This window comes from Panthera pardus, unplaced genomic scaffold, assembly GCF_024362965.1.
Source record: "Panthera pardus isolate Hobbes unplaced genomic scaffold, ASM2436296v1 HiC_scaffold_10, whole genome shotgun sequence".
Taxonomy (NCBI): domain Eukaryota; kingdom Metazoa; phylum Chordata; class Mammalia; order Carnivora; family Felidae; genus Panthera; species Panthera pardus.
In genome coordinates this window covers 8615502-8642510 of record NW_026526655.1, presented here as the reverse complement: position 1 = coordinate 8642510, position 27009 = coordinate 8615502, and the positions used below count along the sequence as shown (strand labels likewise).

The 27009-nt window shown below is 36.1% G+C and overlaps 1 protein-coding gene across 1 annotated transcript in view; it reads left to right on the top strand.

Moving 5' to 3' along the window:
- The window catches only part of PSMD1 (proteasome 26S subunit, non-ATPase 1), a 94072-nt gene that overhangs the window by 6312 nt on the left and 60751 nt on the right, over window positions 1–27009 (top strand). Inside the window, exons 5-16 of the mRNA XM_019445609.2 lie at window positions 1376–1581; window positions 3623–3766; window positions 6756–6982; window positions 11663–11723; window positions 12640–12768; window positions 14279–14367; window positions 14805–14883; window positions 15383–15556; window positions 17419–17530; window positions 18712–18908; window positions 19870–19965; window positions 21012–21076. Coding sequence (XP_019301154.1) covers window positions 1376–1581; window positions 3623–3766; window positions 6756–6982; window positions 11663–11723; window positions 12640–12768; window positions 14279–14367; window positions 14805–14883; window positions 15383–15556; window positions 17419–17530; window positions 18712–18908; window positions 19870–19965; window positions 21012–21076 — 1579 coding nt within the window. The remainder of the gene's footprint in view (window positions 1–1375; window positions 1582–3622; window positions 3767–6755; window positions 6983–11662; window positions 11724–12639; window positions 12769–14278; window positions 14368–14804; window positions 14884–15382; window positions 15557–17418; window positions 17531–18711; window positions 18909–19869; window positions 19966–21011; window positions 21077–27009) is intronic.

Here is a 27009-nt window from a genome sequence, read left to right as displayed (position 1 = left end):
GACAAATTAAATGACAGCAATTTATAGAGTTGTTTGTAATACCAGAAACCATTATTGACTGCCTTCATTGTGCTAGGCACTATGCCACTCATTCTGCATGGTGTGGTTTATTCCACAGCTCCCCTGTGAGGAAGGCGCTATAACTCAGGTTTCGAGATGATAAAGACACAAGGCTATTAAATATGAGGGTCAGAATTTAAAACTGAGGCTTACTCACTTCAGAGTCCATACTGTTTCTACTAGAAACCATCATTTTCTAATTTGTTTCTTTATTTTTGAAGTGGGGGGTAGGATACTGGCAAGGCTTTAGGCTGTCTATCTTGTAAATTGAACTATAACTATGTAAGGTTTTGTTCAAAGATGTGTCACTTTAAAAAAGCGATTGGAAACTTATCTAATAGATGGAAAAAGGACTGCATACTCTCCAGGCAAGTGTAGGAATATCAAGTTTTCAGTCATAGTTACAGAGAGAGCCCAAGGGTGTGTTTTCTCAGGAGTGTGCGGTGTAGGTATTTTTTTGAATTGCTGATTTAGAAGAGATCTGCATTATTCACCTGAACCCTTAAAAGGAGAGATTTGGTATTCTTTTTCAGAAATTGGGAAGTGCTGCACAAGGTGGTCCAAAGGGATACTTTCAAATGTCTCTGATGTTGTAACTAGAATTCTGCGTTCATGTTTTTAAGTTTTATTTATTTTGAGAGAAAGCGAGAGTAGAGGAGGGGCAGAGAGAGAGGGAGAGAGAATCCCAAGCAGGCTTCACCCTGCCAGTGCAGAACCCAACACGGGGCTCCAATTCACAAACCGTGAGATCATGACCTGAGCCACAGGCAAGAGTCAGACGCTTAACCTACTGAGCCACCCAAGCGCCCCCACCATTATTATAAAGAGATGATTTAGACGTGGTTTCTACTGTTTTACTAACGTGAAGAAGTCTAATTTATTGTTCTGTGATAATTGTTACAGTAGGTCTTTTTTAATATCCTCGATGATAGCAAATATTTGTTTTTGAAAGTGAAAGAGCACTTGTAGCCAATTCTGTCTAATAAGCAGCACAGTGAAGTTGAAGAGTATAATTTTGGTTAAAATATAGTAACAAAGTAGAAATATAGTGAATGACATCAGCCTTACTGGAATTAGTGTGTAAGCCCTCCAGTATAACTTATGAAGGGAACAATATTAACTTGAATATATAACTTCTAGAATTTAAAATTTTTCAAATTTGCTTATTACTCTATAGTTATCCCATAAATTTTGAAAATTGCTTATTACTCTATAGTTATCCCATAAGTTTTTATGATTATAAATGTAGGCATTTCTCTTTTCTAGTAGTTCAGTCCTGTTTATAAGGTGATTCATTATTTTATTTTCTTCATAGCAAAATGCATTGATCACTACACCAAACAATGTGTGGAAAATGCAGATTTGCCCGAAGGAGAAAAAAAACCAATTGACCAGAGATTAGAAGGAATTGTAAATAAAATGTTCCAGCGATGTCTAGATGATCACAAGTATAAGCAAGCTATTGGCATTGCTCTGGAGACACGAAGACTGGACGTCTTTGAGAAGACTATACTGGAGTCGGTAGGTAGATGATGTGATTTTAGAGACTGTTATTAATGGGGAATCAGCAAAGCAAGTCATTAAAACTAAAAACCTCAAGGGTAGTGAAAAGAAAATCTAGTTTAGAAATAATAAGATGCTTTTTAACCAAATGTTTTATTTTCATGTATATATATATGAACTTTGGCTAGGTTTTGTGGTCATCAAATCCCTGCTTTTATCCTATCACATTCGTTCCTTTGAAGTCTTGCATAGGGAAGTTGTTTTTCATTATCCTACCCTTGTTAAGAAGACTGTACTGATAAGCTATTTTAATGCATTTATTATGGTTAAAACTACAGACTAGATTCCTGTTTGAGGGTGTTTTGCAGTAATTATAACATTTGTAGTAAGTTAGTGTAAGGAAGTGGTCAGGAAGGTATAAGACTGAGTTAAGTGGGCATTGATTTTTATGCCCACTTTGCCTGCCTAACCACCTGTCTCCATAAGCTGGCTCTGTTCTCCAGCCAGTTTAACCTCACTTCAGTTCCTAGATGTACCCTGCTCCATTCTCCTTACCAGAAATACTGCCTCTGCCAAAAACGTTCTTTCCTTTCTTTACCTGTTTTATTCCTGTACAAGATACAGAGTTTAGCTCAGCTGTCACTATTTTACAGATCCATCGATTCCCAGCACCCATACCTCCTCAACCCCTGCTGCAGACTAGCTCTAATTCTTTTATTAATCTCTTGGAGCCTTGTGTTTTTTTCATAGGGTTTACTATTAAAGTAATTAACTCATTGTGTTACTTGGTAGTTAACATCTGTCTTCGCCACTAGACTATAACTTCCGTAAGGACAGGTACTTTGTGCCTTATTCACCACTGTGTCTCCAAAGCCAGAGGCAGTGTTTAGCAGCAGTGTGATAGGATTTGTTTAAACGAGTAAATGAATGAGCAACCTTGTGTGATAGAATTGGACCTTGTTTTATACTGTTTCATTTTTGTGCAGTTGTAGCCTCTCCTTGTCTTCATGTGAATAGAATTAAAATATTTGTTTTCATTCACTCAACAAATATTTTTTGACTGACTACTGTATGTCAGACAACTATTCTAGGCTTTGGAGATGCAGTGGCAAATAAGACCAACAGAGTTTCTGACCAGATGGAACAAACCATTAGGGGAATAGGCAGTTGAGCAAGTAAAAATTTAAAGTCAAGGGGTGACGTGTTCAAATCAAGAACAAAGCTCAGTAAGAAATGCATCTTATTTTGCATCCCAGTGCACGTATACATATGGATATAACTTAGGTTTTATGAAACAGTACCTGCTTTTACTACTTATGATACAGCTCTGATATTTTTATTTTTTTATTTTTTAAGTGTTTATTTTTGAGAGAGAGCCGGGGAGGGGCAGAGAGAGAAGGGGATAGAGGATCTGAAATCGGCTCTGTGCCAACAGCAGAGAGCCTGACGTGGAGCTCGAACTGACTATCCGTGAGATCACGACCAGAGCTGAAGTCAGACACTCAACCGGCTGAGCCACCCAGGCGCCCCTTTTAAAGATTTTTATTTAAAATGGTTACTTTTTAATTTTTTAAACTTTTGTAAAGTTTATTTTGAGAGAGAGTGCATGCATACATGTGTGAGAGAGCTTGGGGGAGGGGCAGGGGGAGAGAGAATCCCAAGCAGGCTCCGTGCTATCAGCATAGAGCCTGTTGCAGGCTTGATCCCATGAACCGTGAGATCATGACCTGAGCTGAAATCAAGAGTTGGATACTTAATTGGCTGAAACACCCAGGCACCCCTAAAAACAGTTATTTTCTTTTAGTTTTATTTATTTAATCTCTCTACCCAACATGGGGCTCAAACTCATGACTCTGAGATCGAGAGTTGCATGCTTTTCTAACTGAGCCATCCAGGCATCCGCTAAAATGGTTGTTTTTAAGTTTTGCTGTTTAAGTAGCAAATAAATCTTTGGTTGCCTAAAATAACTAAAGAATGTAGATTAAAATAATTTGATTTCTAAATAAACATAATACTTCGGTAACCAGATAATGATATATCTTTAAATTATCTCTTTCAGAATGATGTCCCAGGAATGCTAGCCTATAGCCTCAAGCTCTGCATGTCTTTAATGCAGAATAAACAGTTTCGGAATAAGGTACTAAGAGTTCTAGTGAAAATCTACATGAATTTGGAGAAACCCGATTTCATCAATGTTTGTCAGGTACTTACATTACATTACGTTGTATTACTTTATGTTACCTTAGCTTATGTCACACTACTTTATGCTGCATTGCTGGGCTAGACCTTACCACATTACATTACTTTATGTTACTGTAATGGTTTCATACATGTATCTGAGTTGATTTTCACAACAGCTCTGTGAAGATAAGGTATATGCTTATATTCCTTTTTACTGATAAGAAACTGAATGTTAAAAAACTAGAAAACTTTTGTTACAACGCATCCTATGTATTCTTTTTTTGTTTTTAATGTTTATTTATTTATTTTGAGAAACAGAGCACGTGTGTGCGCGGGCAGGGGAGGGACAGAGAAAGGAGGAAAGAGAATCCCAAGCAGGCTCTGCGCAGATAGTGCAGAATTGTGAGATCATGACCTGAGCCGAAGTCGAGTTGGATGTTTAACCGACTAAGCCACCCAGGCACCCCTGTATTCTTTTTCATTTTGAAAGTATTCCAAACATTTATGGAAAATTTGAAAACTAGGTTAAAAAAAATAAAAGATAGAAGAAAAGATAAAAACAGTACCTTTGTTGTGTCATTCTAAAAAGAATTTCAGGTAAATGATCTCTGGTTTTATTACCCAAACACAACCAACACATTTGGGTATATTTTATCTCTTTTTATGTTTGAAAATTTTTAAAGGATTTTATTTTCAAGTAATCTCTGCATCCAGTGTGCGCTCAAACTCATAATCCCGAGATCAAGAACTGCACGCTTCCCTGACTGAGCCAGCCAGGCTCCCCTCTTCATGTATGAATTTGCTTGCACATTTTTAAAAAATTCAGATGGCCCAGAAAATGAAAAGTGTATCTTTCCCTTTCCCTGGGCCTTTTCTCAAAGATAATGCATAGATGTTTTTCTTTCACTCATTAGCACATTTCTTTTAAATGGCTGTATTTTATTGACTGGAAGCGCATGAGTTTGCTTTTTAACAATTGTCATACTGTATCAATTTTTGTATTCTGCTTAGAGCATAGCATTTCATCACAGATTTTGTTACTTTGTCACTATAATGTGTTCTCATATAATTTCATCATCTATATGTTTTTAAAATTTAGAGTAATGTATCCTTTTTTAAATGCTTTTTGAAGCAAGTTTGAAACACAGAAAAGGCTGGAAGAAAAATAATATATATCACCCAATGGCAACATTTAAGTGTATTTCCTTTCAGTTTTCCCTGTATAGCTATTTGGAGTTTTGTTTGCTTCTAAGTAGTTTTTAATAGGTTTTGTTTGTTTGTGTTTGTTTTTTAAATAATTGTGTTTTAAAACGTACATGAGAAACAATAGTCTTCTGCTCACCTGTGTATTTCAGTTTTATTCCTCAGAGGCAATTTTATTTCTTTGTAGTTGTTTTATTTTTTGTCCTTTCAAGGCTTTTTAAAACTTTATTTTACATTTCAAAAATACATTTTTTTTTGAACAGGTAATAATACATTCATGCGATTCAAAATTTAAAAAGAACCAAAGGGTGGGGTGCCTGAGTGGCTCAGATGGTTAAGCATCCGACTTCAGCTCAGGTCATGATCTCACGGTTCGTGAGTTTGAGCCCCACGTCGGGCTCTGCGCTGACAGCTCAGACCCTGGAGCCTGCTTCAGATTCTGTGTCTCCCTCTGTCTGCCCCTCCGCTGCTTGCACTCTGTCTCTCGCATTGGCTAAAAAATAAATAAGCATTAAAAAAAGAACCAAAGGGTATACAGGGAGAAGTCTTCCCACTCCTTTCCTTTGGCTCCTAAGTTCCTTTCTCGGGAGGCAAACAGTTATCAGTTACATAAATCCTTCAATTTTAACATTTTTCCATATTTAAATCTTCACAAACTCTTGTTCCAACTTTCTTGAATGTGCAGTAGGCATTTAGTGGATGTAATTTGCCTTACTTAACCATTTCCCTATTTATTTTATTTATCTTATTTCCATTATTTCCTATTCTTTAAAAATTTTTTTTAAATGTTTATTTTTGAAAGAGAGAGGAAGAGAGACAGAGCACAAGCTTGGGAGGAGCAAATAGAGAGGAAGACGTAGAATCCAAAGCAGGCTCCAGGCTCCAGGCTCCCAGCTATCATCACAGAGCCCGACACTGGGCCTGAACTCAAGAACCGTGAGATCATGACCTGAGCCAAAGTCAGATGCTTAACCCACTGAGCCACCCAGGAGCCCCATTATTTCCTATTCTTTTTCTAAGTAGGCTCCACGCCCAGTGCGGAGCCCAACATGGGGCTCGAACTCAGGACCCTGAGATCAAGACCTGGGCTGAGCTCTAGAGTTGGATGCTTAACTGACTGAGCCACCCAGGTGCTCCTCCATTATTTTCATTCTTAATTTGTAATAACTTTGGTTAATGTGTCCATTTTGAAATTAGTTATTTGCTACTTTAAGGGAACAAGAAAATTTTAATTGAATTCTTTAAAAAATCCTAAATTTATTAGATAATTTTGTTAAAGCATGACAGATTGTAAGAGTGATAAGAGAAATACTTCAAAATGGTCATTTCAGTGCCCCTTGTTCTGGCCCAGCACTATACAACATGTGTTAAATGAATCAATGACTCCTACAATTTATGGTTAAGCAGAAAATTCAAATTAAGGAGCACTTGATAATAATATACAGATAAGATTTGAAGAATCCAAGATTCATTTACCTATCAGTCATTAAGTACTGCTAATTGCCAGACACAATAATTAGGAGCTGTGAGTATGATCTGTATGGGTTTTCTTATGGAAGGCAGATGTCGTTTTCAGGAAAAATTTGTCTAATGGCAGGATCAGAAATAGAGTGCTAACACTGGAATTAAAATTAAAAATTAATTTAAAAAAAGAAAAAAAGAAATGGAGTGCTGGAACAATTTATCTGCCCCAGTTTGCCTGTGCTTATATTTTCAGGTTTCCCATATTAATATCAACTGTTCGTCAGTCTCTATCTTGTATACACAGTTTTCGATTATTATGTAATTGTTTTTTATCTGCATTTCAGTGCTTAATTTTCTTAGATGATCCTCAGGCCGTGAGTGATATCTTAGAAAAACTGGTCAAGGAAGACAACCTCCTGATGGCTTATCAGATTTGTTTTGATTTGTATGAAAGTGCTAGCCAGCAGTTTTTGTCATCTGTAATCCAGAATCTTCGAACTGTTGGCACCCCTATTGCTTCTGTGCCTGGATCTACCAATACGGGTACTGTCCCAGGATCAGAGAAAGACAGGTATGAGTATCTTTTTCTGCATCAGAACTAATTGGACAACCTTTATTTCATTTTGAGAATAGGTGGAATATTCATCGACCGTGTAGTCTAAGAATTATTTTCAGAATTAGCTTTCATAGATTGTAAAGTCTTATTAAGGCTATTGCTGTTTTGCACTGTGCTGGGTACATTAAGGAAAACCAAAACTGGGAACTCTTCTGGAAAGAAATGGAAGTGATTGACGGGGAGGGCTAATTGCATGTGTGCTATCTAACCAAGTAAATTAAAAATCTCAGGTTAGGTGGGCTAGATTTTAGTATTTGGAAAGTAAACATTTCCAGCTTTTTGTGCTTTTATTAGAACTAAATATACATTTATCTTAGACTGATGCAGTGTTAGATTTTATTTTCCTGTATTTTTTTATGCATTTAGACCACTTATTTAAAATGTTTAAATGTTTTTCTTATGCCTCCTTTTTTCCTTTTAAAGTTCACACAGCAGTGAGAGTTATTTTTCTGAAACAAATGTCACAACTCTTTCAATCTCCAATACTTGACAAACACATTTCATATAAAATTCTAAGTCTTGAACATGGCCTTCAAGGTTATACATGATTCGTCCTCTCCATACCCCTCAACTCATCTCTTGCTTTCTTCCTTACTTACTGCCCTCCGATCTCAGTGGCCTTTTTACTATTACTCAAAAACACTAGAAATAGTCCTGCTTCAGTAAGGTTTTCTTGAATTTTAGTTTTTAGTATTTGTTTTCTGCCCTTTATTTTTCTTTATTTGGGGCTTATCGTTATATGTAAGTTGGATTTTCTTTGCCCATCTTCTGTATTTCTCATTTCTTTTGAATCCTTTTCAGCTCTTCAATTTTCTTTCTTTCTTTCTTTCTTTCTTTCTTTCTTTCTTTCTATCTATCTATCTATCTATCTATCTATTTATTTTTAACGTTGTATTTGCTTTTGAGACAGGGAGAGACAGAGCATGAACAGGGGAGGGTCAGAGAGAGGGAGACACAGAATCTGAAACAGGCTCCAGGCTCTGAGCTGTCAGCACAGAGCCCGACGCGGGGCTCAAACTCAGGGACCGCGAGATCATGACCTGAGCAGAAGTCGGCCGCTTAACCGACTGAGCCACCCAGGCGCCCCTCTTTCTTTTATTTAAAAGGAAATCTTTATTTGGGGAGAGAGAGCACATGTGCACCTGTGGGAGGGGCAGAGCGAGGGAGATAGAGAATTCCAAACAGCTTCCGTGCTGTCAGTGCAGAGCCCAGCTTGGGACTCCATCTCACAAACCAACTGTGAAATCATGACCTGAGCCAAAATCAAGAGTCAGACACTTAACTGACTGAACCACCCAGGCACCCCTTCAATTCTTTCTTTTAATTGAATGATAATTTAAATACTGTTAAATACACATATCCTAATGATCCAGTTCAATGAGTTCTGACAGTGTAAACACCCATATAACCATCATCTGTATTATCATCCCAGAAACTTGCCCTGTGCCCTTCGAGGTCAACCCACTGCCCCTGAGGCAACCACTGGTTTGATTTCCGTCAGAATAGATTAGTTTTGCCAGTTCTTAACTTCATATAAATGGTTCATATAGCATGTATTCTTTTGTTTCTGCTTCTTTCACTGAACATGTTATATATATCTGTGTTTTTTGGATGAAATAGTAACTGATTTCTTTTTATCGCTGAGCAGCATTTCATTGTATGAATATACCACAGTTTGTTTATTCATTCTTATACTGATGGACATTTGGGTTGTTTCAAAACAAGGCTACTAGAACATTCCTATACAAGTCTTTTTGTGGACAAATATTTTCATTTCTCTTGGGTAAATACCTAGGATTAGAATAGCTGGGTCACAGGGTATATGTTTAAATTGGTAAGAATCTGCCGAACTATTTTCCAACATGGTTGCCCATTTTACCCTCCCAACAGTAATGTATTAGCATTCCATTTGTTTGCCAACATCAGATGTTCTCAGTCTCTTTAATATTACTCATTTTAGTGGTATAAAGTGATATTTTGTTGTTAATTTTTATATAAGTAATTTGTCAGATATATTGTTCTGAACATTTTCTCCCAGTCTTTGGCTTATCTTTTCATTTTATTGGTGGTATTTTTTGATGAACACAAGTTTTTACTTATTTTTTTTTAAATGTTTATTTATTTGGAGCTCAGTCGGTTAAGTGTCCTACTTCGGCTCAGGTCATGATCTCACAGTTCATGAGTTTGAGCCCCGTGATGGGCTCTGTGCTGACAGAGCCTGGAGCCTGCTTGGGATTCTGTGTCTCCATCTCCCTCTCTCTCTCTGCCCCTCCTCCGCTTGCACTCTGTCTTTCTCTCTCTCAAAAATAAACATTAAAAAAAATTTTTTAATTAAAAAAAATGTTTATTTAAATAAATAAGTGGGGAGAGGGAGAGAAAGAATACTATCAAGACGGCACTCGATCTCATGAACCGTGAGATCATGACCTGAGCCGAAATCAAGAGTTGGACACTTTACTGACTGAGCCACCCAAGCACCCCAGAAGTTTTTATATTTTATAATCCTCCTGAAGTTTTTATATTTTATAATCCTCCTGTTTTCCATTTTGGGATCCCAATCTAAGAAATTCTTTGTCAGTCTCACAGTTACAAAGGTATTCTGCTGTTCTGCCACACTCCTAGAAACTATATAGTTTAAGGTTTATAATACGGTGTCAGGAATAAAGAGTTTGTTTAAAAACATGGATGTCTAGTAATTCCATTAGCATTTGTTTGAAAGACTGTCCTTTCCCTGTGGAGTTGCCTTGGAACCTTGGACATGTGATATGTGGATTGATTTCCCTGTTTTCCATTTATTTGTCTTTCCTTATACCAGTATAAGGAAACAATGTCTTTATTACTAAAGCTTATAGTCTTGAAATCAGGTCAGTGGAAGACATACAGTTATGACCTCCCTTCTCTCCTCACCACCAAGGTTGTTTTGGGTCTCTTGCATTTCTGTAAGTCTGAGGGGATTCTGGTTGGGATTGTGTCGAATCTCTTCAATTTGGAACAAATTGAGACCCTCACAATATTGGGTCTTACAATCCATAAGCATAGTTTTGTTCTTAATTTATTTAGATTTTCTTTAAATTTTCTCAGCAGCATTTTATAGATTTTAGTTCAGAGATTTTGTACGTCTTAAATTAATTCCTAAGTATGTTTTTTGATGCTATTGTAAGTGGTATGTTAAATTTGAATTTCTATTTGTTTGTTACTAATATGTAGAAATACAGTTGATTTTTTATATTAATGTGAATCCCACAACCTTGCTTAAATCACTTATTAGGTCTAGTAATTTTTTTTTTTATAGATCCTCCTATAGACTTTTGTACATAGGGATCCTGTTACCTTAATAGAAACGATTTTACTTCTTCCTTTACAATTTTCATGACTTTTCCACCCTTGTTTTTCTGCATTGGCTAGGATTTCCAATGTTACTGGGTAGACATAAGAGTGAACATCCTTCATTCCTGATCTTAGGGGAATGGCATTTGTTTTATTTCTTGTTAATTTAAATTTTTTCTTTCATACCTTCTCCTTTATTTGATTTGTGTTTATCTGGTCTTATGTTTCCTCTGAATTAATTTTCTGAAATTATTATTTTGCTTCCCTCATTTATAATTTCCCCCCAGTTTTATAATTTCATTTCTGAATTATCTAATTCTGGTATGTTTTATTCTTTTATATCTTGTATACTTTTATTAATGTCTTTTACCTCTTTTGAAATAATTTTTTTCTTTTAATATTATATGGGCTTTAACTTTGATCCTTGTCAGTAGCTTGTCTTTACTGAAATTAGTTTTCCTAAATTTTTGCAAAGGAGGCTTATTTAGGATAGTTTTTCTAATTTTACTGCTCTCTAGAATTTCCTCTTCTGTTGTGTTACTGAGTTTTAAAATGGTATCTTACAACTTGAGATCTCTTAACTCTCTTTCTTGCTTTTTTTTTTTTTTAAGTTTATTTCTTTCGAGAGAGGCAGAGACAGCATGAGGAAGAAGAAGTAGAGAGAGAGGGAGGGAGGGAGGGAATCCCAACCAGGCTCCTCCCTGCCAGTGCAGAGCCTGATGCGGGTCTCGAACTCACAAACTGTGAGGTCGTAACCTGAGCCAAAACCAAGAGTCAGATGCTCAACCAACTGAGCCACCCAGTCCCCCTTACTTTCTCACTTTTATTTGGTCTTTCTTTTTTCTTTCTTTCTGCCATGGTAATTGGATTCTGTACCCAGCATTTTATCCCCATTAAAATGCTTTCGCCTAGAAGGGAGTATTGGCTGGTTGTTTTTCAGAGTCGTTGGGGTCCTCAGCTGCTTCACTTCAAACTGGTGTTGTAGCTGGTGATGGTGTATCTCCACCTGGCTGTGTTAGGAGTTTGGTGGGTGCTTTGTCATCTGGTTTTGTTGTATTTGTTGTTTGTGCTAACCTAGTTAGTTGTGTGGTTTTATGAATTTGGAGGAAATTAAATCACTGGGCTGCTTCCATCTTAATAGAATCGTCTCTGTTTCTTAAGGGAAATACTTAGGTAATTAAACATTTTTTCCTTGCAAAATATTTATTTGAACATGGTTCAGATTCTTTAGTTTGATAACTCGTTACCTACACATACTATTCAGAAAAGATTTATCAGATTAGTAACTGTTGATTCTCTTCATTTTAGTGACTCAATGGAAACAGAAGAAAAGCCAGGTAGTGTGCTTGTAGGAAAGACACCAGAAGTGGTAAGTGTGTTTTTTGAAGTTGAGGTTACCATTTAACATATAATTATATTGTAAGTTATTTTAAAGTGTTATATATCTGTCTTTGTTAGTGGTTTAATATTAAGTTTAATACCAAAGTTATTTTATAAAAATAGATCTTCTGTAAAGTAAAATTTTAAAGACTGACCCTAGAAAGTGCTTAACTTAGAAGAAAGCAAATCCTTGGATCCTTACAAAAGATTGACCTCTGTCTAGAATAACTCTGAATTATTTGTCACAGGATGAGAAAAAAGGATGGCCTCTAACAACTAAATGACAACTTAATTGTAGACGGGGCAGGGTACTTTAATTGCCTTTGTTATTTTTAATATTCATGGTGTATGGAGGAAAGGGGTAAGTATTAAAACAGTGGTCTGTTGGATGTAAATGTTTCCTCCACCAAGACTTTTGATTTTTGATACTCAGGTATATAAATGTCAACTATTATTTACCTGGATAGCTTGGTAGTTGATGAGATCATATATATGTGTTGGTTAAATGTGTTTTTGATTTTTCCAGTTCAGAGTAGGCAGTTTCTCACCTAAACTATGAGTTGTTCTGTATAAAATAGTTTTCCTTGCATATCATCAGTAGTCAGTTATTCTTTTACAGTTTGGGTTTGTTTTTTTTTTTTAACATTAAAATAATTGTACATTGGAAGTTTCTTCAGAGTGAATTATATTCTTTCATTAAACTGGTATCATATTTCAGTGGTAGCTGTTAAAGAAATATTCTTTCTTTCAAATAAGTGATACATGAGTTTTCTAGATCCTACTATTAAAATACAAGTTTTGCTCTGTGTATGGATTGTGAATTTCACTGGTTTAGGGCTGTTAAAGCACAATTGGTGGATATCAGTAATATATGAATTTTTCTTCTTGTTTGTTTATTTTGGCAGAGTCCAGAGCCCAAGGACCAGACTTTGAAAATGATTAAAATTTTAAGCGGTGAAATGGCTATTGAGTTACATCTACAGTTTTTAATACGAAATAATAACACAGATCTCATGATTCTAAAAAACACAAAGGTAGGAAATTCATCTGTAATGGAGGCTTTCTTGTATTTATTTCTTTGTTGATTATTAGTACGTATACTTATTTATTATTGAATACTTTGTTGCATTTTATTCTAATCAAGAAAGTAACTTAAAAAGAGTAACAAAGGGAGAAATTCTTGAATTTGTTGAGAGAAGAAAGGAAATTAAAATTGAGTTCCTGTTTTTGTGTTTCACATTCATTGGGAAGTTTAGTGGTTTGTTTTGTTTTGTTTTTTAACGTTCATTTGTTTATTTCTGAGAGTGTGTGAGCAGGGGAGGGGCAGAGAGAGAAGGAGACAACAGAGAATCCCAAGTAGGCTTCAGGTTGTCAGAGCCTGACTTGGGGTTAGAACTCACAAACCAGTGAGATCATTGCCTGAGCCGAAATCAAGAATCAGACACTTAGCGGACTGAGCCACGCAGGTGCTCCTTGTTTTAATTTTTTTTTAGTTAACTTTTTAATATGTACATGTAGCACTTGGACGAATGGCCCAATCAGAGCACTGATGCAGTTTGTTTATGTGTCTTTTTTCCCATTGAACTGCAAACTCCTTGAGTGTACAGGTTTTTGATAATTGTGTAATGTTTGTTGAGATACTGATCCTAACAGTAGGATTAATTTTAATCTTTGAATAGGTAATATATTCATCTGGTTCAAGAAAATGTTTTCATACGAAAAAACTTACGTATTTTTCTTCCCTTTCCTGTCTTATCTACCCAGTAGCTTTTGACAAAGTCATTTATTCCTCTTTTACAGCTATAAACTGTTTCAATACTACACAGTTGTTTGCCTGAAATATGTAATCATACTTCTCAAATTTTTAATAACTACAAATGTCAGTTGGACACAGTTACACAGTTTGTATTTATGACAGTTTTTTGAAACTAATCTTTATAATATTCTCATTAGAAATAAACAAAATCCCTTTGGTTACTGCCAGAGGTGCAGAGTGAGAAGAGATGCAGCATTGTTCTCTAGGCTAGCCTGATACCTTGGAGACCTTAGACAAGATGCTGAAAAGAAATGGCAAATTAAACTATTCAGAAACCAATAAATAGAAAATCTACTACCTAAATTGCTACCTAAAACCTACTGATCTCAAGACTACAGATAAAACTCTGACTTGCTTGTATTTATAAACTACCTATTTAATCTTTATAAAGAATTATCCAGGGGGTGCCTGGGTGACTCAGTTGGTTAAGCATCGGACTTCGGCTCAGGTCATGATCTCACAATTCATGAGATTGAGCCCTGCATTGGGCTCTCTGCTGTCAGCACAGAGCCTACTTCAGATCCTCTGCCCCTCCCCCACTCTCTCATTCTCTCTCTCTCAAAAATAAGTAAACATTAAAAATTATAATGTCCAAGATTCATAGTTTAATGTCAGTTCAGTTTATTAATATTTTCATCACAAAACAGGGCCTCTGATTGTGTGCCTACATGTGCCTTTGTGTATGTATGAATACTTTGCCAGTGGTACAAATGTATTTGTTTTTATAGGATGCAGTACGGAATTCTGTATGTCACACAGCAACCGTTATAGCAAATTCTTTTATGCACTGTGGGACTACCAGTGACCAGTTTCTTAGGTAAATATACTCGAAGGTTTCCACTTTGGTTTAAAATCATCTTTAATAGAGACACTTGACATTGTTACATAGATGTAGCTGCCAGTCCTGAATTTTAAATTCTGTTTTTGCTAATTTTATACATTTTTTTAGTGCATATGCCTGCTTATTTTAAGGTAAAATTAATTCCCTTTATTAGTTGGCTTGAATCTAGGCTTTTTCATGACATAATATTAATGTAATTCTGCTTTTGTTCATAGTGAAATTACATATCATGCATTTCTTCAAGTCTCTAGAATACTAAGAACTTAGGAGATAAAATAGAATCACCAGTAATTTGAGCTCCGTAAAGTAAAATGACTTGTAATAGTTCAAGGTAAAATTTTAATGCTTTGACTTTAGTATTATAAAAAACTTTATGGCATTCATTTCAATAGTATTGCTGAATTTTCTTGCAGAGATAACTTGGAATGGTTGGCCAGAGCCACTAACTGGGCGAAATTTACAGCTACAGCCAGTTTGGGTGTAATTCATAAGGTAATATACAATGATCAGTGCGAACAGAACCAATTTTTCTGGAGTTAAAAAACATAAAAGTTTATCGTATTTCTTTCATAAGTACATTTTGTTAAATCAGGTAGATTCTCTTACAGGAAAGAATAAAGTAAATAAGAAATGAAAATACATATGTATGTGTTTGATTTTAATAAAAGGTGGAAATCCTTTCCTTATGAAGACTAAGCCATTTCTCACAGGATGAATTGAAATAAATTATTTGTATAGTCTGAAATGAATTTGGGGAAATGTTATAAAACAAGGGAAAAAATTGAAGCGTTTGTTTCTAACAAGGATGTGATTCAATCTCTTAAAGATTCTCCTCTCATTTGAGTTATAAAGTTGTATAGGAGAGAGCTCCACTTCCTCCTCTTTTAGAAAGTGAACATTCTGGAGAAAAGAAAATAATTCTAGAAAATACTACATCTTTTTTCTCTCACTTTTCTCTTACTGACACCTTTATTGTGGCTCAATTTTACAGGGTCATGAGAAGGAGGCATTACAGTTAATGGCAACATATCTTCCCAAGGACACTTCTCCAGGATCTGCCTATCAGGAAGGTGGAGGTCTCTATGCATTAGGTCTTATTCATGCCAATCATGGTGGTGATATAATTGACTATCTGCTTAACCAGCTTAAGAATGCCAGCAATGATGTAAGTACGAGAATGGAAAACTAGTTTCTGTTACTTAAGAGTCCAAGAAAATAATTACATTTGCCAAATTACTTTAGTGAATAGAAATTTTATACATTTTGAAATTCCCAAAATGGAACTGTTCTTAAAGAATTCTTTTTTAAGGGAATTTTCCTTCCTGTTCTATAAACTAAAATTGTGCTTCTCAGTCCTTTAAAATTGGTATGTGACAAGCAAAATAAAGTACCATATGTTTGTAAAATATATGTTGTATTTCCACACTTAAGAGTTTTGGAATGTTAGAACTGTAAGTGACCTTAATGATCATTTGGTTTAATCTTGTTATTTTATAGGACACTAAGTCCCAAAGAAGTAACTGTCAGGAATCAATTCTTAGTTATTTGGTGTTTTATAATTTGTTACATGTAATTCTTTTGGAAAAACTTACTAAGCAGCTTGTTCTTATTTTACAGAACTTTGAAATAGGATTTTAGACTTTAACTTTTATGTTAGAGTAGACTCTTTTTTAGAAGGCTATTAGGAGATTAGCTAAGTAAGAAAGATAACTTTGTCCTCCTATTTCAGTGAAAAGATTGAGGCCGATAGGATGATCTGTCTCCACTAATAAGCCCCTCATCCACGAATTTTATATACATTTATTCATGGCTTTGCCTCATTTCCTTCTCAGGTAAAAATTTTCTAATCAGACAAATCTCTTTGGTTACCAGCAATAGAAACCTCCACTGATTGACTTTAAACAAAATGTTTATTGGAAGTAGTTTATATAATTAAAGGAAAAGCTGATGAACCAATTCTCACAACAGTTAAGAGCCAGGGCAGTTCTAGAGATCTAGATAACAGGAACTAATTGTATCATTTTTCTAGGGCCCTGCTGTCAGGATGAAGGAATTTGAAATGTTTTTTGTCCTTGGGTCATTTCACTTAAGAAAGATTGGAATTTCAGAGAAAGAGCATTCAGTTGGCCTGTTTTGGGTCTCACAGTCCCATACTTTGGGTAGGAGAAAGTGGGCACGTATTAAGTTGGCAATTCCACCAAAACTAACCAGTGGGAGAAGAGTATTTCCCAAGCAACGTTGAGGTGCTGTCTCCTGTAAAAGGAGACTGCACTCAAAAATGACAGATGACTAGGGGCGCCTGGGTGGCGCAGTCGGTTGAGCGTCCGACTTCAGCCAGGTCACGATCTCGCGGTCCGTGAGTTCGAGCCCCGCGTCAGGCTCTGGGCTGATGGCTCGGAGCCTGGAGCCTGTTTCCGATTCTGTGTCTCCCTCTCTCTCTGCCCCTCCCCCGTTCATGCTCTGTCTCTCTCTGTCCCAAAAATAAATAAAAAACGTTGAAAAAAAAAAAATTAAAAAAAAAAAAAAAAATGACAGATGACCACTAATGTGTCCGTCTTGAAATAAAGACCAACTTTTGCCCTTGACCCCGTTTTTCCTACTTCTTCATGACTGTGTTCCATTAGATACCTTTTCCTCCTCTCTTCAGCCTCCTTCCCCTTAGCCAGTAAGCATATTCAGGTCTCACCTATCCTAAAAAAATCTTTCCTTGACACTTGCTTCTCCTTCTTAGTTATCATATTTCTCCCTTTCTCTTGTAAACTTATTAAAAAAGAGCCATACCCTCTCTCTCCACTTTATCTTTCATTCACTTCTCAACTTACTATTATTTTGCATCAGCAAGCACCATTCTTTTGAAACTGAAATTGCTGAGGTTACCACTGGCCATCTGAGTCAAATCCTTTGGTCATACTCACTAGGTCAACTGCCCTGCATGTTTAATATCACAATACATTTTGAAGTTAGAATAAAAGCTTGGATTTTTAAGTACAGTATTCCAAATCACTGGAACCCATGCTTTTTCCCTAGATCGTTCGACATGGGGGCAGCCTGGGCCTGGGTTTGGCTGCCATGGGGACTGCACGCCAGGATGTATATGACTTGCTAAAAACGAACCTTTATCAGGATGATGCTGTGACAGGTAAGTGATTCTTTGCAAAGATAACTCACTTTAGGATTAGTTAACGTGACTAAATTTGTTTTCTACTTATATTTTGTTTTGTCTTGTTTTTTAAGTATTTTGAGAGAGAGTGTGAGCAGGGGTTCAGGGGTGGGGAGAGGCAGAGAGAGAGAAGAAAGAAAGAACCCGCGCTGTCAGCATGGAATCTGACGTGGAGCTTGATCTCATGAACTGTAAGATCATGACCTGAGCTGAAATCAAGAGTCCCAACATTTAACCAGCTGAGCCACTCAGGCGCCCCTCTACTTCTGTTTTGTAGCCTCTTAAAAATCTAATAGATTACTTGTATAGGGAGTGGATTTTGCCCCATTTGTCAAACTCATAAAAATAGATTTTGTGATGTATAAGTTTTTAAAAATGATATATCCTGTGTGTGTGTATAATTGATTTTTGCAAACAAATTTATTAGAGTGATCTATTTGTATCACAGAGCTATCTGTACTGCTTGGTGATAACATGGAAAAACATCATTGTGTCTCTTTTGAAATCACTGTTGGATTGATGGTACATTCTGTCACGATTTAAAAGGAAAATAGCTGGGGCGCCTGGGTGGCGCAGTCGGTTAAGCGTCCGACTTCAGCCAGGTCACGATCTCGCGGTCCGTGAGTTCGAGCCCCGCGTCAGGCTCTGGGCTGATGGCTCGGAGCCTGGAGCCTGTTTCCGATTCTGTGTCTCCCTCTCTCTCTGACCCTCCCCCGTTCATGCTCTGTCTCTCTCTGTCCCAAAAATAAAAAAATAAAAAAAAAACGTTGAAAAAAAAAAAAAAAGGAAAATAGCTATAAATATATGGATGTGCTTTCTATCAGCTGGCTTGAAAAAATGCCTTCATTTTCATTTAATAGATGTTTTGATAGTTGATAATAAGTGCCACTTCCAATAGGATAGGTTTTATTGAGTTTACGTATGTAATTTTATTTTTTAATGTTTATTTATTTTTGAGAGGGAGAGAGAGCGAGCATGAGTCGGGGAGGGGCAGAGAGAGAAGGGGACAGAGGATCTGAAGTGAGCTCCGCGCTGACAGCCCAATGTGGGTCTTGAACCCACAAACCTCAAGACCTTGACCCGAGCCAAAGTCAGACGTTCAACCAATTGAGCCACCCAGACGCCCTATATTTTTTAATGTTTTATTTTTTACTCACTAGGGGAAGCAGCTGGCCTGGCCCTAGGTTTGGTTATGTTGGGCTCTAAAAATGCCCAGGCTATTGAGGACATGGTCGGCTATGCACAGGAAACTCAACATGAGAAGATCCTGCGTGGTCTTGCAGTTGGCATTGCATTAGTGATGTATGGGAGGATGGAGGAGGCTGATGCTCTCATTGAATCTCTCTGCCGTGATAAGGTAAGACGATACATTGTTTATCCTTTTCCCCCTGTACTCCCTCATGCCCTAGTTATCACCCGCATTTACAGAAATACTTTTCATTAGAAATTATCTCTGTTCTTGTCAGAACGCATAACTATACTCGTTGATCAAACAAGGTATATAAAGCCTAATAGAATGTAGGAAAGAAAAACACTGATTAGAAGGGATGAACAGGACTAATTTGAGGATTTTAAATTTAACCAAGATTTCAGACCAGTAATTTTCGGATAAGCAGATCCAGAAAAGGTATTTAGAAATTTACAAGTTGATTTCTTTTAGAAATAGTATTTTTGGAATTATTTAATAATCATTTAATGAGATATAAATTTATTGTTTTTTCATCAAAAACCAGTGCTAATCCCCATGCTTATTTATTTGGGTAAGTGTTTTTCATTGCCTTTTGTATTGTTTTATTTTGACAGTGGTATTGTATATGGTGGGTACTCAGTGGTAAATAATGCTGTCCTCTATAGTCTTGATAAAAAGAACTACTACTGTATTAAATGATAAAGCTACTGATTATTTTGCTCAGCTCTCAGACTCCATATCTCTTCCATTCAGTGCTCATCAGTGCCCAAGAATTAAACAAGGTAAAAGGAGGTTACAATGTGGAATTAGAAGCGAGCTTCTTTCTTATTCGTTTAATAATGGAAGTTGAGTGTCAGAGGATAGTGTTGGTATTGGACTTGAGTTTATACTTCCTAGTAAGTGTGAGGCAGTACAGGCATGTTGCACAGAATGTTGGGAATTAGAAGTTAACTCCTCCTGTATTAGAGTCTTTTATTTCCACATTCGTTTTAGCAAATTACCAACCACAAAATAATTCTCCTTAAGTTTATTGTTTCCATCGTTTCCTACCTAAAACCAACTCTCCTGGTGGATGTCAGTTACTATTTGAAATGCTAACTTGTCTATTGATGTACATTATTCTTCTTAGGACCCAATTCTTCGACGATCTGGAATGTACACTGTAGCCATGGCTTATTGTGGCTCGGGTAACAACAAAGCTATCCGGCGCCTGCTACATGTTGCTGTAAGTACTCTTTCTTGGCTGGAGGGGGAAAGGAAAGTTTGCAGATGGACACTAAATGTCTAGGTTATTGCAGCACCCACACTACATGATCACCACCAGTGGTCTCAGGTACAGATTCTCATTCGCTGGACACAATCAGCTGTAACCTAAGCACCAGGTTCACTTGGCTTTTCAGAAGGTTGTAGTACAGGATAACAGTAAGTCGATATGAATAGAAGTCCTTAAAATCATTCAGGGGCAACTTCTGAAAACCTACTCCAAGGGGCATCCTCATTTGTAAGGAACAAGACCACATGAGTGTGTGCAGCCACCCTAGGATAGGGAAATCTAATGAACAGTAAAAATCACTTCTTTTTTACAACCTGTGAAGTTAGCTTCCAGGCAGCCCTAAGTGACATGGTCTGTTACAAGAGATGCATTATACAGGAAAGCCAGTGTCCGTGTTTTCCAGCAGGCTTTTCCCACTCATAGTCCTCCCAATCCAGATGGAGTTTATGAACAGTAATGTTGCCTGGTAACACAGAGGACATTGTACATATGTCTTCACTTAGTAGGTTTCTACCATGTTGGTGCCAGGAGAAAGTAAACCTCAGGTCATCTTCCCATGCAGAAAGGGTTCAGAACTATTATTATCTTCTTCCCAGAAATACTCACATCCCGCTGTATTTATTATTAATTTATCTTTTATCAGTGCAACATGTGGTATGTTGTAAATTTTAAATGTTTGTATTTTGCTTGAATTTAGGACATACTTTTTTGAAAATAACTTTGAAGAAATGGTTAGATTTTCAGTGTAGACCACAAAAGCTATATAGTGCGGCTGAAATAATCTTTAGAAGTAGCCCTGAATCCTAAACCTCACCAGGCTTAAAAGCCCTGAAATGAAAACTATATCTGATGAGTTTTTCTAAAGTGAGGAGGACATTCTAATTAAATAGTAATAAATTAATGAGGTCTAATTTACATTTGAATGATGTGAGCCTCATATCAGTTTATTCTAGTAATGGAATGCATGGTATAATGTAATCCTTTAAAATTTTTCCTAGGTAAGTGACGTTAATGATGATGTCAGGAGGGCAGCAGTAGAATCACTTGGGTTCATTCTTTTCAGGTAATTTCTAATTTCTGGTTCTCTTTATAGTCCTTTTTTTTTTTTTTTTTTTTTTTTTTTTTAAATAGTAACTAAACAGAAACTAGTGTCTGAGAAATATGTCTAGGTTCAGAGTGAAGACCATTTAACAATAAGATTAGTACTGTTCATCTGAAAAAGGAAGCAAGTGTGTCTTGAGATTCCAAGAACCTATTTGAGAAATAGTAAAATGACTTTATTATTTGTTTTTTCATAACATTCAGTGTATTTGTTTAGTTTTTTAAATCCAGATAACATATTTAGTACTCCTCTTTCCATGAACATTGGTAATTCAAATTGGATGCTTCTCTTACACAGATTTGTAGAGTTCTTGAAGCTCTTTAATGAGAATAAAAGGTAATGGACTTTGTTTAAAGAAGGTTGAAAAATTTGCGGAGTTAAGAAAACTGTTTTGGACTTGAGATTTGGAGATGCCTTGGCTTAGTACAGTTGTGATGAAGAGGACATACTCTGAAACCAGTCTGCCAGGATTGAATCCTGGCTCTGCCACTTACAAGCTGAGTGACTTTGGGCTTGTTACTTAGCCTTCTTGAATCTCTGATTTCGGGTACAATAATAGTGCCTATTTAAGAAATGTGTCTTTAGATGAATGACTGAGTTAATATCTAAAGCCCTTAGAACAGTGTCTGGCACTACTACGTGTTATTTAAGCGTGTTAGTGGTGGTAACTGTAATAGTGGTGGTTGCAATAGTACTTCTTGCAGTAGTTCTTCCTGTCTGCTTATTATCTCCAATCTCATACCGTTGTTTCTTTTAGCTAAGATGCTTTATATTAAAATCTAACAAAGGCAAATTAAAAGAGCTTCATTTAGCTCTATTTGTACACTGCTTATAACAACTTATTTTTGATGAAATTACACAGTAAAGTTCCTAGGATATATGTTAGATGAGTCAGATGAGTCTCATTCATGTCCGTTTAAATCTGGGGTAGATTTTCTACCCCAAGTCCCTGGGAGTGAACCTTTGTTGTAAAGGTCATAATATAAGTTTACAAATATTGAACGTCCACCGTGAACTGGTTATAGGATCTTCTTCATAACATCTTGGTAGGAACTTATTCCATTTATCAGGAAGTTATCCAGAAAGGCTGTAAAGTATTTTATTCTTTTTTTTTTTTTAACGTTTATTTATTTTTGAGACAGAGAGAGACAGAGCATGAACGGGGGAGGGGCAGAGAGAGGGAGGCACAGAATCGGAAGCAGGCTCCAGGCTCTGAGCCATCAGCCCAGAGCCCGACGCGGGGCTCAAACTCACAGACCGCGAGATCGTGACCTGAGCTGAAGTCGGACACTTAACCGACTGAGCCACCCAGGCGCCCCAAAAGTATTTTATTCTTATTGTGGATAAAAATGTTGAGTAAAACAGCAAAGTACAGACCCATACAACATGCTAATAGGTTTCTCCTTACACCAGTTTTGTTAAATAAGGTTGTTCAGCACATACTAACCTCCTTCATTGTGTTGTCCTCAAACCCTTATTTGCTCAACTTGTTCACAAAGACAGTAGAGAGCTTTCTTGAAATCCAAAGACATAGTATTTACACAGATCTACTGTCTAACACCTCCTAAGTAGAATATGTGATTAGTTGGTTATTACTGCTTTTAGTAAATCCATACAAGTGTCAGATATTCATTGATTGTTTTTCTAAGATATGACAGAGCCTATGTGCGTTAAGCTATTCTACATTTTTAAAAAAGATCTGCAGTAGACTACACGCTTTATTTCTTGATTCCTATTTCCCTTATCTTTTTTTGAACATCAGAATATTTAGCCACTTACAGTCTTTTTGTACCTTTGCCATTTTCTTTTTTTCTCAGATTTGTCAGCAGTGGTTCCATAATTACAACCACAAAGTTCTGTTTCAGGGAGGTGATTCATTTAGCTTAAAGAGTTGAACTCACTTAAGGCAGCAGGTCTTTTCACCCAGTCTACATTTTGATCACTCTTTCCATTACTTTTTATCTTGCTGGTCTAAAACTCATTATCCTGAGGTGGCGGGGGGGAAAAGGAAGCAAAACAGAGGTTGAATAGTTCTCTTTTCTGCCTGTCATCTTTGGCCAAGTTATGACCCTAAACTTTCACTGGTTTTGCTTTAGAATTTAGACACAGTGTAGGGTTGGGCATGGGTCATTATTGCCATCCGGAGAGGTTCTTTTGTTTTGTTTTTGTTTTTGTTTTAATTCTTATCAGAGAACTAGGTAATTTTGATTTGGAAAGTATATTTTTCTAGGAGTACCTTTTAATAACTGTTGGTTTGTGTAAACCATCCTACTCATGATGGTCTCTGTTTTGTTTCTTTGTTGTCAGCTGTTAATTTTTCCTGGTGATTTTCCATTTCATATTCTCTACATCAGTGGTCTAGTATGTATATTCTGCCACATAGGAAGTTGAGCTTCATGAAGACTGTTTCTCTTCCCTTTTTAACCTGACAGCACTTTGCTCTCTAACAAAATTCATTTCTGCCTTTGCATTTCCTGTAGTTCACACTCATGCTAAACTCCCAGTTTCAGCAGCAGATGTCTCCCATGAGCTGCTTTTAGGCTTTGCTAAGATCTCAGTTACTTACGATAGATCCAGCTAATGAGTGGTTCTATGTGCTTGTTATTTCTTAGGGATCATTCTCAGTTTTATTTTCATGATAGGATTCTTTATAAGTAGAAGAAACTGGAAAAGTCTTTAGAGATGATTTTGTCTAAAAGTTACTTTATAGATGAAGAAAATTAAATGTAATCAACTTGTCTAAGAAATTGCAGTTGAAACCAAATTCTCTAAATTTTAGATTAGTGTCATTTCCCTGGAGGGAGAATCTTTAAAGATGAAAGAAACTTAGAAATATTTTTTTTAAAAGAGAAGAAAATTCAATTCTAAAATAGTTAATAAAATTTCCCGTTGTCATAGAGCTAAATGGTAGAACTGAAATTCAAAACAGGTCTTGTTAGAGACCAGTGCTTTCTACATCATGCCTTTCTATCAGAGTACTATTTTCCTGAGCAACTCTCACGGAACATTTTTTTTCTCAAATTTCCTCGTTACTTTTAATATTTGGAAAGTTTCTGTCCCTTCTCTTAAGAATAGTTAATGTTTTCTGGTGCATCATCATTTATTTTCTTAGAGATTGCTCCATTTTATCATTTCTTCCCTTTTAGATTTACTTTTAAAATAACCGCAGACATTTCACCTTCTTGAACCATATTTTAAGAATTTGTTTCTTCTTACTTTTTTAATCTTCTTTTTCAAATGTACTTACTGGACATGAATACTGAAAATATGTGGGTAAACATGTATTTGTACTTCAACCACTAAGGTGAAATTGTCTTCGTGGGAAACTAAAAGTTCTTATGTATGTTATCTCTTTTACCCTCAAGTAGTCCAGACAGTTATAATATTTTCACTGTTTCTTTCTCCTGATATTTGTGGGTTATTTGTTTATAATGTATATAAATATTGAGAGTTGAGTTGAAAACATTCTTGCCAAGTTGAAATGAACCTAGTACATTTTTGTTTAGTAAATAGGTGATTATTAGGCCCATTGTTATCTATCGAGTAAGCAGATTTTATTATAACTCTTTTTATGGTACAATGACTGAAACTCAGTTGGAACTGAGCATAATCTGAATTATTTTAACTTGACATTGGAAAGCAAAGTGAAGAAATGTTAAAAGAAGCATTGGTCTTTATATACTTGTTAAAATTAAGTTGCTATAATGATCTGATACAGATTCTTCTTAAAACTAGACAATCCTAGAGACCCCTGGACATCTTTGCTATAACTTTACATTATAATAATAACTGCATATTTTCCAATGTATACATTAATTTGCTTTCAGATACGGATGGATCTTATAAGATATGAGGGAGAGTCCTGGTGCAGATATTTCTTTAGACCATAAGATATGTTTCCTTGAATATAAAAATGTTGCACCATTATAGATCCTTAGAATTTGAAGGAACCCCAGCAATCAGCTAGTTACCACCAAGTGCATGAATCATCTTTATAATATCTCCATTCACATTTTTTTATCACTTTGATACGTATTGTCTGTATTCTGTTCTGTTTCTGCCTCATTGTCTTTGTGTTTAGGTTCTTGATGCTATAACTTCCTTATTTTATTTCTGTCTTTTAAAACCTTTTCTATACCTTCCCCCCCTCCAGTAATGAATAAATATGAAATTTAATGGAAGTTTTCTTCCAAAATTATTTTTAGAGACAGTCTACTCTTTTTCATAGTCTTTTTATTGCCATAAATGTGGTTAACATCTGAAATTTGCTTTAAAATTACAGATTTTTTAAAAGTATTTTGAAATGGAAGTGTCAGTTTTATATCAAAATGGTAAAAGTTTGTGCTATGTTTTACTTTTTCAGAAATAGTTTATATTGGAGTTGTATTTCATTTTCTACAATCTTCTGGAAGTACTAGAATGATTAACTAGAGAAAGATCTCTCAGCTAACTATAAAGCAAAGATTTTTTTCCCCAGGAATTGAAGCTAACTAGTCATATAGTTAATTTTGTAAGTGTGTGATTGTTTAAGTACATACATGAATTTGGAGGCAGTATGGAGCATGTGAGAAGGTAGCCCATCTACTCTAGTTCGTCTAGGGGTAGAGCTTTGGCAGTGTGAGTGCCATCTCTAATATTTAGATTTCCTGAAACAATTATATATGCCTTTACATAGATAAGATTCAGTTTGTGATACTTTTAAAGTGACACCAGAAAACTTAATCTTATGTGACTTTGCAAGAATATAAATCTCAATGTATGTCAAACCCATCATATTAGAGACTAGAACCAAAATAGATAACAATATATATATATATTTTTTTTTAGGAATGTAGATTATTTTGCCTATCTGAAATGGGCCACCCTTAATGCTGCTGAAGAATCTTAGACTGGTAGGGAAAAGTGCCTAAAGCTTTGAGATTTAGGGATTAAATTTGAAATCTTTTCTTTCTGGCAGATGACATAGAGCCCATAAGATCTATGTTCTAACTGTGTGCTAGGAAAGGATCCTACCATGTGGAGAATATGTATGTGGTTCACTTATGCTGAGCTCCACAGCCAACGCATTTCTTGAAGTAATTTTCTTAAACTTAATCACCTGGAAAGGGACAGCGATATAGTAGTAATAAATAGGTTGAGACATAAGAATGGGTCAACACGAAAAGGAAAAGCTAAGATATGGACTGGCTTCACTGCAGACCCCCTCAGCCTAAATTTCTTTACCATTTATGGGAATAGTGTAACAATAAAATATCAAATGTAAATAGAATTGGCTAGCATGTACAGACTGCGCACATGTACTAATTCTCATAAGAACCGTATGAAATGTAGATGAGAAAACTGAGAAATTTAAGTACCTCTCATAAATTCAGTCAGTTAGCTAGTAAGTGACATGGTTTGGATTTATTCCCAGATCTTGCAATGCAAAATGAAATGAGGAAAGGGTGAATAAAAAATGTTGTGCCAGAAGTTCAACAGACTTTTTGGGTGAGCTTGGGCAACCATGATCACAGTTTTATGTGGCCATTAAAGGTTAGATTCCTGGATTGAGATCCCACAGCTCCAGTTTGTACATGTTCTTTAAGGAACAAACTGAGCTTCAGGTACCCAGGACTGACTTCATTTGCTTCCTCCTCCTTCTCTAAGTTAGCCCCACCTCTGCTGAGTAGATTCCTGGTATCAGTCATTTAACAAAGAGCTCCAGTTCTAAGATGCTGTTATTTTGTGTGATATCCAGCCACTATCGTCCCTATCCCTTCCATCAAGACAAGTTTCCTGATCAAAGCAAAATCATGACTACATCTAAGTAAGTCAGACTGTAAATGACAGTCTTAGCTTACCACCACATGTGATCATTTTATGCATTCAGTTTTAGTCTTCTCTTCCTATCACTG